The sequence below is a fragment of the Talpa europaea genome (assembly GCF_964194135.1).
Source record: "Talpa europaea genome assembly, chromosome: 15".
In the NCBI taxonomy this organism is placed as follows: domain Eukaryota; kingdom Metazoa; phylum Chordata; class Mammalia; order Eulipotyphla; family Talpidae; genus Talpa; species Talpa europaea.
Window position 1 is genome coordinate 51,558,693 of NC_140083.1, and position 13,807 is coordinate 51,572,499.

At 40.7% G+C, this 13,807-nt stretch overlaps 1 protein-coding gene across 4 annotated transcripts in view; it reads left to right on the forward strand.

Annotated features, from left to right (window-relative positions):
* The window catches only part of ITPR2 (inositol 1,4,5-trisphosphate receptor type 2), a gene marked incomplete at both ends in the record, with an annotated part of 472,402 nt that overhangs the window by 76,328 nt on the left and 382,267 nt on the right, over positions 1-13,807 (forward strand). For all 4 annotated transcript variants that reach the window (XM_084254830.1, XM_084254833.1, XM_084254831.1 and 1 more), the window contains 3 exons: positions 9,544-9,659; positions 11,125-11,211; positions 13,483-13,641. In XM_084254830.1, coding sequence (XP_084110956.1) covers positions 9,544-9,659; positions 11,125-11,211; positions 13,483-13,641 — 362 coding nt within the window. The remainder of the gene's footprint in view (positions 1-9,543; positions 9,660-11,124; positions 11,212-13,482; positions 13,642-13,807) is intronic.

Sequence of the window (13,807 nt, forward strand, 5' to 3'; positions counted from 1 at the left end):
GGGCCGATGATGCCTCTAGGGTTTGGAAATGAAGGCAATGGGAAGGTGGGTGATCTTGCTTCCCTGAGCCCATACCCTGTGCTTTACAGGATTATGCCTAAGTTTGTGGAATTTTACTCAACCTCTGGTCTTTGTCTTTCTCATTTATTCATTCATGCTTCTTGAGCACCTACTAAGTGCCTCGTTGTGAATTTCCACTCTTCTTTCTAGAAATTCTGGACTGAAACTAAACTCGCATCCAAGAAAACACATAGCAGTCAAGTGTAAGATAAAGTGTGTCAAGTGTGAGCTTGCTAGTCTTTTACACACATGTATTTCTTTCCTTTATAATGATATAAATTAAATTATAGCACTGGTTGTACCACTGTGTGCATTTACCAAATCTCACCAAAGTGAACACTTAAAATGAGTGTGAAATTTAAATTTTACATAATTTGTTTGAGATTCCTGAGTTCAGGTCAGTCATTAATCTTGGTGGTCAGATAGTCTTGCATGTTTTTGAGGCGGGGTGGGGACATGACTTGGAAGTCTGTGTGGGCTTCCTCACTTTCAAGTGTCACAAGGTATTGCAGGTTATTCTCTTCTCCAAATGAAAATAAAATTTGTATTAAGTCTCTATTTCATGCTGTGTTTAGGGAAATTTGTTACACTAGATTTAAGCAATACACTGGGTTTAGCCAGCTCTACCTGCTTCCCCTTGGGTGTACCTTATCAGTTAATCACCAAATACTTTTTGAGAGCTGCCATGTGTAGAGAAGCCAGCTAGGTCCTATTATTTAGTAAACAGGTCACCCTAGCCTTCCTTTTTCTCTCTACTGAGCAAAACACAACTCAGAACAAAAGCAAAATCCTCATTATGCCTTCAAGCTTACTTTTTTTTTTACTTTATTATTATTATTATTTTTTAATTTTATATATTTTTACATCATTTTTCATTTTTGCACAATGTATGCATTTTCATCTTGGTTATAGGACCTTTTTTTTTTTTAAAGATTTATTTATATAAGAACCGGGGTACAGGCCAGATGAGTGGGAGGGTGAGAGGATTCACCAGAGACAGAGCGGGGAACAGAGCAGGCAGACTGACGAAATACACTGCTGAGGGGAGCAGCTGGAACCACAGGAGAGGTCTGCCATGCCATGTGGGACCCTCGCCAGTCAGTTGGGATCGAACCAGTGCTGCAGAGGCTGCGGACAACTACACAGCGCTGCGCTCAACTGCCTGCGCCACCAGAGGAGGCCCTATAGAAATAAGAAATAAGAAAAGGGAAAGGAGAAAATGACAAGGAAAAAAGAAGGAAAATAAAATATGAAAGAGACAGGGTAAGAGAGAGCCCAAGAAATGGAGGAAGAAAACAACATATTCTCTTCCATCAGCTCTAAATTAGGGAGGGTACAAGGAAAGTAAATGTAATATGGGAAGTCACTGATCAATAGAAAAGTAAGCCATTGAGGACCATATACAAATACAATAATTGGTTTTTTCACTTTAGTTCTATGGTAATTTACAGACAATAAAATTCACTCACTTTAAGTGATCAGTTCAGTGGCTTTTGGCCAGTGTATACAGTTGTGCAAGCAACTTTATAATTCCATCATCCCCCAAAGTAGATCAACAGGGGACCTAAAGGTAAAAGGAATAAGTAAGAAATACCCTCCCCTAGCACGCGCACATACACACACGTACACACTCACACTCACATACTCACCCACTCACCTGTCTCTCTACAACACTCACACATGCTCAGTCCTTGTCCTTTTTGCATATAGGTAACCTCTAATGTTCACTGGATGCTACAGTTTTGCTTTTCTGTAATCTCATAGAAATAGCATTGCAAAGTACATCTCCTTTTGTGTCTGACTTTCTTTCTTTCAACTTTTGGCTAAGTTGTTTTCCATTGTACAGATGTGCCACCTTATTTGGAGGTGAGTTGTTCTACCCCCTTTTATTTTGCTTTTATAACTAATACTGACACAAACATTGATTTATAAGAAGTTCTGTGGAGGGGTGTGCGTGCATGTGTGTGTAGAGAGAGAGAGAGAAGGAAGTTGTGCGGAGATGTGCGTGTGTATATATAGAGAGATAAATTCTCTTTTTCAGATACTTTGTGTTGGGATCACTAGATCATTGATTAGTGTGTGTTTAGCATTTCATGAAACTACCAAAGTACTTTCCAAAGTTGCTGAGTGTTTGTTTTTGACCATGAACCAGGGCCTGGCTGCCCTGGGTCTCATTCTCAATGACGTGATTTTGTCATTCTTTTCCATTTTAGCCTTTCTAGTGGGTTTGTACTGGTTTATGGTGGTTTTAATCTGGATTTTCGTGATGGGCAATGTGTTGAGCGCCGTTCTGTGTGCTTCCTGACCTTCCATAGCTTTATGTTGTGAAGAGCCCATGTCATATTGGATTGTATGTAAGTTTTATTTTATTGAGTTTTAAGTGCATTTTATGTAGCCGGGATCCAAGTCCTCTGTTGGATTTGTGTTTTACTTTTGCAACTTAATTTCGAGTTTTGATAAAATGTGTAATTCATCTAGATTATATTTTATTTGAAATACATAACCTTTCAAAGAATTGATATAATTGGTGTATGACATATTCATTTCTGGTGTACAACATCATGATTTAGATTTGTTTTAAATGCATTACCTTATCCAAAGAAAATGATCATACCCTTTTATAATCCTGGGAGGGGGAAAAAGATAAAAAGAGGTCAAGTAAAAGTCCAGAGAATGAATAATGGAAGTAAATATTGGAGAAAGGGTGAAATAAGAAAAGGGAAAGGAGAAAATGACAAGGAAAAAAGAAGGAAAATAAAATAAAAAAGAGACAGGTTAAGAGAGAGCCCAAGAAATGGAGGAAGAAAACAACATATTCTCTTCCATCAGCTCTAAATTAGGGAGGGTACAAGGAAAGTAAATGTAAAAGAGAAGACAGAAATACAGGAAAAATAAAACAGCTGTTTCCCCCCGCCCCCCTTTTTTAAGTATTCACTTTGGTAGTTAGTTATATGAAAATTAAGATAGCAATTGATACTATATGCTTTTAGAATGTTATAAAATCATTTTCAAAATTCAGTTTGGAAAAAAATACAGTAATAAATGTATTAAATCTAATGATCTCTGTTTGATAAATTTGATAATTTAAAAAATAACTTTATTGATTTACCATTGAGTTATAATGCTGTATAAATTTTGGGGCACAGGGGTACCTCCATGTATGGGTGTGTGCCTCTCCTCCCCCACCACCGAGGTTCTGGTGTCCTTACTTTCAAGCTGATACCCTCTTACCTACCCCCTTCTTCTCTCCTTCTGGTAACCAGTACATTTTTCACTGATTCTAAGAGTTGTTTTCATTGTGATTTGTTAGTTTGTTTGCTTTGGTTATTTATATCCATGTGAGTGAAATCATCCAGTCCTTGTCTTTTTTTTTCCTGACATATTTCACTTAGGATATTCCATGTTGTTTCAGAAAGCAGTATTTCATCTTTTTTAGTAGTTGAGTAGTATTCCACTGAGTATATGTATCCCACAGCATCTGTATCCAGCATCTGTCCTAGGGCACAAAGGCTGTTTCAATGACTTAATGACTGTGAATCATCCGGCTGTTCTTTTTGTGTCTATGCCTCTTCTCCTGCATCAGCTACTGCATTACCTCAGCTCTCAGGTCCTGCCTACTTCTCATGTCTGCTTTCTGGAAACCCCACCTTGCCTCCACCTCCCAGTTCCTCAGCATTTTCCTGCTCTGCCTACAAACATACAAAATAGTGGGGTCGTCTGTGTCTTTTCCATCTGTGGTATCTGAAAGCACAGGCTGTGCAGTTAGTTGTTTGGGGGTGAATCTGGCTCTACCATTTGCCAACTGTGACCTTGGGCAGATCCTGACCTTCAAGCTCCAGTTTCACCACCTGTAAAGTGGAAATGAGCTCATATTTTTCTATGAAGATTAAAAATCCATGTGTAACTCTTATTCAAGTGATCATTCCCTGTTAGCTATTATAGTGTGTGTGTGTGTGTGTGTGTGTGTGTGTGTGTGTGGTGGCAGGGGTTGTATTTTAGTTAATCTGCCTTTTACCTTTGGTTCTCTGTTTACCTTCTTTGAATCCAGGAGTGTCTTACAGAACTAAAACACTAGAGTGACAAGACAGCACAACTGACATCGTGCTGCTGTGTCCTGAGATATAAACACAACTGTGTTTATATTTGCTCATCTGGAACGTGCGGTTGGAAGTAATAATAATGGATATTTACATAGGGCTTTTTAGTGTTAGCATTTTAACCTGTTGCTGACTGGTTGGTATTTTGTAGTAGAAAACTTCTAGTTGGGACTTCCTGGTGTCTGTAAGAGTGAGGCACTAAAAAACCACCATGTGATCAGTAAGCTGAGGCAGATGAGAGGTCAGGGCTTTTTATCAGTAAAACTGGACATGAACCCTCACCTTGCACGCTGATACCCTGGGCCACGGGCCCAGCATAAACAGAAGGCAGAATTGGGATGGGAATTCTTTCAGACCATGGTCCCCCTCTGCAGCATCTCTCAAATGCTTTTCCCTCTTGTAAGAGTTTACTTGCCTCTTTTTTTTTTTTTTTTTTTTGGACTTTTCTAAACTGCTGGCAGGATTCTCCTTACACTGAACTGAATTTTGCTTTGAATCTGGATCACTATAGAATAAAAACATTTTCCATTTTGTCATTGGGAACAACCTATTGTCTTCCTTGAGGTCTGCTGTATCCTCTTTGTATCTTAAAGAGAGCATTCCAGATGCCCTCTCCACCCACCTTCTCTATATGGAGGTAATAAAGCATTTGGCAGCCAGTGTGAGGGAATTTTATAAACAAGCAGGAAACAGCCATTTGTTGAATACTTATTTTGTCACAGGCACTTGCTGATGCTTTAATACATCTTGCTTCTTTTAAATCTGACATCATCTTTAGGAGGGAGACGTGAAAGTCTTTCTTTTCCATCATAAGCAAAGGAAGGTGCTGACCAAGATATAACTTGAACTTTACGAGCCCCAAATAAGTCCCATAGACAGGTTCTAGAACAGAAATTCTCTTAGAGACAGGTATTTTAGAGTGCTTTTATAGGACTGAAGCAAGACATTTAAAAACTATTTAGGTAGGCATTATAGGTGAGGTACAGATGGGCTTCCTAACAGATTCAAGTGGAATCATTGGGAGGGCTGTGCTGGTTCTTCAATTTGCCATGTTGCATGCCTGTTCCACCTGTATAGATGGGTCTCATATTTTTTTGCTCTCCTGGCTTTCACCAGCAGGCTGAAAATGTCACTGATCCTTTCAGTTCATAGCAAATTCTTCTGGGAGGCTTAATTTCCTTTCACACTTGTAAAAATAACAAATGTTGTAATTTGAAGGCATTGTTCTTAGAATATTGCCTGACTGAACACAGCTCATTTTGTCGGATTACTAATACTTCTGGAACTTCTGTAATTCTGCAAAATTGTTGGCTTCAGGTCTTAAGGTTAAACTCTTGAAAATTTTAAGTCAAACGATTTCCTTTTATTGGGGCTTTTGGTGTGCTCTCTCTGTGGTAAACCTTTGCTTTTTTTTATTCCTTGCATCTTGGAATGCTGCAGAACATTCTTCCCTGCCTGATGAAGGACAGTGAGCCAATGCCCAAGTGGAAACTCCCTGGCAGCATTTTCCTAGCAGCATGTATCCCTCTGATGTAGAGTTGAGCAGACCCCGGATTGCTAGGCAGCTAGCTAAGCAGGGAATGGGTGGCTGAGAAATGGCAGGATTTCTGCTTGCAGGACGCTGGAAGGCTTGGTCAGGCCGCCCCCATGTGACTGTCTCTGCATATTTGAGAAGGGATGAAGGGCAATGGGTCTGAGAGTGTATCCCCTGCTCACTGCCATGCTTTTTCAGGAAGTTACAGAATTTTACATAGTAACACATATTAAAGGGATGAGCACCTCCTCACCAACTGTGCATTTCTGATTTGTGTTAGTGTTTGACCCAAGATCCTGCTTCTGGTCACTCTTGGCTGAGCACTTTGTCAGGGCTCAAGTACCGCTTCATCTCAGTGAAGCTGTTGCTGAATGAATGGAGTGTGTTAACAAGTCCACCTGACCTTTGTTGCAGGACTTTAAGGTTCCCAGGGACTTTCGCATGGATTATCTTTTTGTGCATCTCAGCGGCCCTGTGAATCAGGTGTGGCAGTTATTGTTAATACCTTTATTGTGCAGTAAATTCAGGATCAGACAGATAGCTTTTTAAAATTGTTCTCTCAAGGAGGTAGAGAAAGAATCACACACACACACAGACAGACACACACACACTCACACTCCCCCATCACTGCCACCACCACCAGCCAAACTGTTTTTACAGAAGCTGCATGTGCCTCAGCCAGGATAGTCCTGTCATGTCAGTGTCCACACCCAAATAGACCAGTTATTTACTGTCTTGGGAAGTGGAAGGCCACCTGTGGGAGGTGGCCGAGGACCATGAATTCAGGGCCTGGAAATAGAAAAGTCTTTTGAAATCTGGAGCTGGCTTCTCAAGCAGAGTGGGTACATTCCTGTCCGACCGGCCAGGCTCACTGGCCCTCGCCTCCGTGCCCCATCACTCCGTAGCCACATCCAGGTCCCGGTGTCTGTCACCACACTGCCTGTCTCGCCTCTTGCTCACGTCATCTTTCACAGGCGGAAAGTGCTATAAACCCTTCAAGAATCACATTTTCCAGGGATGAAATCCATGTTGCTAACCTAGAACAAAACATTCTGCACCGTTGACCTCAGCCAGCTGGTCCATTTTTATGGCACAGCCTGCCTGGTGGTTTCTTGCAGGTTGTCTGTGTCTCTGTGCATCCTTTCTCTGCCCTGGTCTCCCCTGTTGGCTCTGTCTGGATTGCCCCTCCCCTCTGTGCCTCGAGACCCCCTTAACCCTGTGCCCCATGGGGGCTGGCCTTTACACCTGCCTTGTATCTTGTTCTGGGGAGGACTCTCCTGGCCTCTCCTGGTGAAGATGATCGTGTGCATGTTTGCAGCCCAGGACTCCTCCTGAGCTTCACCACACAGCCTCCTCCCTCCTCCCATAGAGGACATGTCTTAGCTGCTGTACTGCGACTTTTCCGAGGAGGGCATCTGAGACCCGGCACCCCTGCACCAGCTGAGCAAGCATGGGTGGGTGGCATGCTCCATGTCATTTCACAGTGACCTTGGGCACCAAGATAAGGAGCATAGTGCATATCTGCTTGTTACCGCAAGACCCCACATAATCTAGAATTCAGGCAAAATATTTTCACCATCAAAGGATCATTTCCTAATGCAGTTAATCAGGGGTGGGAAATCACAAAGAGGAGCAGCTTTTTCTTTTGTGGGAAGTAGCCACTGCAGCCTTTAGTGTCTGGATTTGTGGTCTTGCTGCTCTAAAACAGCACTTTGGTCACTTGCCTAGAATAGGACAGTCAAATAATTGCTGCCTCCAATCAGGAGCACACTGCTTTGATTTCTGTAAACAGCCTCTATAATTGTGCTGGAAGAGATTGGTATATTCTTCTGTTGCTAATTTGTAGGAAATGATTCTTGAGGATTATAGGATAGGCTGCTGAGGAAAGCAGGGTCTTGTTACTTGTTGTCCACCTGTCTGTGTCACTTGGTGATTGTTCTGTCATTGTATCATTGTAATTCTGTCATTGGATGGTCTCTCAGCCTATTTTTAGCAGTTAGAAAATATCCGTTTTCTGTTACTTATAAAATATTTATTCATCCACATCAGTAAATATTAAACCAGAAATTAATAATTCATTTTCTATGACCTATGTGTGTGTGTTTGGGGAGGGGGTAATCAATAGAATTTCTATTGTATAGTATGAGTTATAGGGAAAAAATGATTTGTTCTGTATTTTATTTTTTTATTTTTTAAAGTTTTATTTATTTATTTATACAAGAACTGGGGTACAGGCCAGATATGCGGGTGGATGAGAGGATTCACCACAGACAGAGCGGCGAACAGAACAGGCAGACTGACAAAATACACTGCTGAGGGGAACAATGGGTGAGACAGGAGAGGTCTGCTGCGCCAGGTGGGACCCTTGCCGGCCAGCCAGGATCAAACCCGCACTGCAGAGGCTGCGGACAGCTTCACAGCACTGCGCTCAACTGCCTGCACCACCAGGGGAGGCCCCTGTTGTTTATTTTTAAAATGCTGTAAAAATCTTATAGTTCTGGGCCTCCCTGATGGTGTAGGCGGTTGAGCATAGCGCTGTAGAGCTGTTTGTGGCCTCTGCAGCGTCGGTTCCATCCCCACCGGCCTCAGAGCAACCCACATGGCGAGCAGACCTCTCCTGTCTTGCCTGCTGCTCCCCTCAGCAGTGTGTTTCATCAGTCTGCCTGTTCTCTTCCCCGCTCTGTCTCTGGTGAATCCTCTCACCCTCCCGCGCATCTGGCCTGTACCCCGGTTCTTTTATAAATAAAATAAAATCTTTAAAAAAAAAACATGCAGTTCTATTTCTTGACCTTCAACTATAAGAAAGTGAAGTTTGAAAAGAGGTCAAGTCCATCATTTAATTTTATATTTAGTTTAAAAGAGAATAATAGAATAAACATACATATATAAACATTCAAGAATGTGGCTAAAATGGGTATTTGAGTCAACGGAAATTTTACTTTTCTGATACACATTTGAAAAATGAGAATGATTCTAAATATTAAAACATCAAACAAAGTAAATTTCTTATACTGAAATTGAATTCTTACACTTTTTTAGAAAAATGAAAATGTTTGCATCTCCTCTGTCTCTGTTCCTTTGTCATAGGATCTTGGGGATTGATCTTTATTCTCGATTGTAATGCATTCTGGAAACATGCAAAATAATTAATATATGGGAACCCTGTTTAGTCAAACTTTGAATTTTCTCTTTAGAAAGAAAAAAGTAAATTTTGCTTTTGACTTAGAGACAGCACTAACTCTGTTATTCCAATAGGATTATTAGTTTAACAATACGTTTGCCTATCTTGATAGTTAGTAATAGAGTTGGGACTTTAAGCTTGTTTTAGATATTTTGTTCTTTATTTGGCATTGTGTTTTCTTTATGACACACCGCACCATGGATTTCCACACCATACTCACCCAAGGTATGTGGAAACTTGGGGAGTTGAAGACAAAAGTGTGGTGGTTGAGAGTGATGGATTGTTGCATCACCTTGGCCAACAGACATATCCCACAACTAAGTAATGAATGTGCAAGGTCAGCTGAGGGAGCGGAAGTCCCTCATCTCATTCTATCACTTCCTCCGACTAGGGCTTCCTTATAATAAAGAAGTGACTTATACTCTAGTGGTGACAAGGGTTTGATTTCTTTATGCACTAGCTATAAAACCAAACTCATGAAGAAGCGGGCATTTAATTGCCTAAATACTATTTAGAAAATATATTAAGGAATTTAAGAGTTGACTGGGGGCTGGCGTAGATGAACTTTGAATGTCTTTGACTCAGGGGTTCCAGTGCTAGGCTAAAAGGGAACTCTAAGAAAGAAAGACTGGTTGCCTCAGTTACTATGTTTTGTTTTTGGTTTGTTGCAGACTGCCTCTTCAAGGTGTGCCCTATGAACCGATATTCTGCCCAGAAACAGTACTGGAAAGCTAAGCAGGCCAAACAAGGGAACCATACAGAAGCGGCCTTGTTGAAGAAATTACAGGTAAGGCCCCACTACCCGAGAGAACTGCAGTAACGAGAAATCTGTTTCATAGCTTAGCGATTTCACTCTATACACAGAGATTTGGAATAGGTGCAGCAATCCTTCAGAAGTGGAAGGAACTTTCAAGTTATAGGGTGTGACTGCTGATTTCCTGGCGTGCAGGTAATACATACCTGCAGCTGTTTTTTTGGGTGTGCCAGATTGATTTAAAGATTCACATCAAACTGAAGACCACTTTGGGATCTCTGGAGGAATACCAAATCCAATTTTGTTTTACTTGGCATTGAATTTTGTCCTGAAAGACCATAGGAAAAATTGACAGTCTATTGTTTGAGCTAAGTGTAAATTTGTTAAAACTTCGTTTTGCTTCTTAAACTCCTTCTTTCAGAATTCAAACTGTGTTTTGAGACTTTTGAAATTCTACTTTTGAAACCTACTGTCTTATTTGGTATGGTTTCTCTAGCAGTATTCCTTCTGAAAGTAATTCTTTGAGACCAAAGAACTTAGTACATTACTGAAATTTCCAACATAAAGGCATCCCAAATGTTTTTATTTTATTTTTATTTATCTTTTAATGAAGTACCATTATTTTACATCCTTGTTAATTTTTTGACAGGCAAAGATTTCTCCCTTTAGGTTTGGTCACTGTAGGTCTCTAGTACCAAAGCACCCAGAGTCCATTGTGTTCTGCTCCCCCTTGTTTTTAGTGCTTCCTCCCTCCCCTCTCCCCCATGCCTCAGATCTATGGTCAGCTTTCAAGGTTTGATTTTAAAGTTTGTCTTGTCTGATCCTTTGTTTGGTTTCTCTGAATTTCAGTTATAAGTGAAACCATTCAGTATTTTTCTTTCTCCATCTGACTTATTCCACCTAGGATTATCCCTTCCAGCTCCATCTATGTTGCTGCAAATGGCATGAGTTTATCTGTTTTGAATGCTGAGTAGTATTCCATTGTGTACATATACAACATCTTCTTGATCCAGTCATCTGTTTTGGGGCATTTAGGTTGTTTCAGTATCTTGGCTATTGTCAACAGTGCTGCGATAAACATAGGAGTGCAGATTTCCTCTTGAATTGGTGTTTTTTTGGGTAGATACCTAGGAATGAAATTGCTGGGTCCTATAGCAGATACATTTTTAGTTTTTTGAGGAACCTCCACACAGCTTTCCATAGTGGCTGAACTAGTCTACACTCCTACCAACAGTGTACGAGTGTTCCTTTTTCTCTACACCCATACCAGCAATTGTTTCTGCCCCCAATATTTTTTTTACCATATTTAGGCTCTAAATTGATAGAATTATCACATTGTATTATAATCATTTATTTATTGCCCTCTCCTCCCCCAAAATGAAACCAGGAGCTTATTTTATTCATGGAAGAATTCTTTGTTCCTAAAAAAAAGTTTGTCTTTGTCAATTATTATGCTGTTTACAGTGTTTTACACTGAATATTGATAATCATTTTATAGCATGCTGCAGAACTGGAACAAAAACAAAATGAATCTGAAAATAAGAAACTATTGGGAGAAATTGTGAAATACAGTAATGTCATACAAGTAAGTCTATTTTCTTTACCTTAAAGATTGAATATGAGTAATTGCATTTGGTGTAATTGCCAAACTGGGTTAGTTAAATTTTTGGCATAAATATCATAATATATTTATTATACCATAATATATTTATTATATCATAATAGATATTGATGTTTTCTGTTACTGTTTAGTACTCAATATTTGGGAAAGAATGTGTGTATACACATAGAGAAGTGAGCTTATCTGGATGTACACACAAGTTATTACATTAGAAAGAAGATGGGGAACCCTGATTTCTAAAGACCTATAGTAAGGTAGTCCTTTAAAATTAATGGGGTGAGTGTGTAACATACTATCTTGTAATTTTTTAGAGTGAGAGAAGTTTTCAAATTGTACTTTTCAGTGGAAATGAGGCTTGAGTTATCACTTCTGTTAGTATACACACTGATTCACCTCAACTGCATTCCTTTCTTGTGCTGTGCTGAGATCTTTTAGGTTTTTACTTGGTTATTTGTTAATATATGCCCCACCTTGATCCAAAAAGAATGTTAGGCATTTTGAAAAGTACATACCACATAAAAAGATGAAATAGGAATAAAGGCAACATCTGGGTCAAAGGGAAAATAACAGATGAAGAAGGAGAAGTCTGGGGTGAGGTGTGTTTATAAATAGCATGTTGTAAGGTCTGGTAAATTTTGGCCAGAAGGCTTTTTGTTGCCTGATGAGCTGGAGGAAAAGCATGATATATTCCAGCATTTGCAAGCATGTCTATCACCTCAAAGCCTAGGATCCCAGGAAGACCAGGGAAGTGTTTCTCCAACAAAGAGGACTCTGTGTGATACAGTAAACAATAACCCTAACAGCTTCCTTGCAGTAAATGCTACAATGAGGTGTTTCACAGAGCTGTTTTAAACATACTGTGTTTTGTTACTGGTCAGTGACGCAGTGCTGGGCGCAGGGCAGCCAAAGCCCTTCTTTGATGGACAAGATGAGAGAGCAGGTTTGTGGCTCCCTGACAAAGACATAATCTAATGAGAGCTGGTAGAGGGAGAGACTGCATGGCCCCTGGGTCACACTCTGTAAATGGACTTTCTCACAAGCTTTGAATGCTGTGAAGTGCAAGCAAGCACAGCTTATGTTTCTGGTCAAGAACTGGAAGGGCACGTTTGTGTGAGGTCACTTAGGGGCTGAGCTTTGTGCTCCTGGGTGGAGGGTCCCCCAGGCATTGCTTTCGCCCATTAGGCAGGCTTTTGTGGGTTTGTGCTAAAATTAGAACCAGAGGAATTATAATAAGTCTCCAAAAAAAGTTGTGTTTTTTTCCCCAATTAAAGAACTGCCCTTTATTTATTTGCTTGTTTGTTTACTTATTTATTTTTAAATATATATATTTTAAGGATTTATTTATTTATGCATACAAGAACTGGGGTACAGGCCAGAGGTGCAGGGGTGAGAGGATTCATCAGAGACAGAGTAGGGAACAGAACAGGCAGACTGACTGAAATACACTGCTAAGGGGAGCAGTGGGCGAGCCAGGAGAAGTCTGCTGTGCCATCTGGGTTGCTCCCTGGCTGGCCAGGGATCGAACTCGCGTTGCAGAGGCTGTAGACCACTTCATAGGTTGCGTCTTAACCCCTTGTGCCACCAGGGAGGCCCAAGAACTGCCCTTTATTTTGAGATAACTTCCTTCTTATAGTGTAGATTTTAGAATGACCACTCTTCCTTGAAATAATTGCAATAATGGACAGGATGGCTATTTGTTTTAGCTTTCCTGCTCAGTTAGTAGAATAATATTTTGCAAAGATTTTCACTCCTAACTCTAATGTCTCTGAGGAATGATGCCCCTACATACCCTTGAGGGGGTGGGGGTCAGCATCCCCTTGTGGAAGTGGCCCAGCCTGGCTGAAATAGTGGACAGTGGCCCAGGGTGGTTGGCGCACTCAGTGACTCAGAGCATCATTTTGTTGCCTTCTTTTTCTGTTATATTCAGTTTTTATGGCTATGAAGGAATTGAGAGAGGTTGTGTTTTGGGGGAACCTCAGGTTTCCTGGGAAAGCTTAGTTCGATCCCATTATTTATCAGTAGGTGGAAATCACTCTAAGGTGTCCCCTGGGTGATTCCCCTCATGTGCCCACTTCATTCTCAAGAAGTGTGTGAGGGTCGAAGTCAGGAGGAGCCCCAAGGACTGGTGAGTGTGGAGTCTGAAAAGAGCTCCCTTAGGCAGGTTCGTGACACATGCATCAACAGATCCTTGTCACAGAGAGTAGCAGAGGTGGTAATCTGTATCTTTCCTTGCAGCTACTGCATATAAAAAGCAACAAGTACCTGACTGTCAACAAGAGGCTGCCTGCCCTCCTGGAGAAGAATGCCATGCGTGTGTCCTTGGATGCAGCTGGGAACGAAGGGTCTTGGTTTTACATTCATCCCTTCTGGAAGCTGCGGAGCGAGGGCGACAATGTACGTCAATCTAAAATTAAGAGAGAAACAGTGCATTCCGAAAGACAGTAATTCCTAATGCGTGAGAGAATCCAGAAAATACAGAGAAAGGAAATGCAGTTTTTAATGCACACATGTTTTACATTAATATCTTTAATAGCTTAAAAGCATTTATTTATAGTATGAA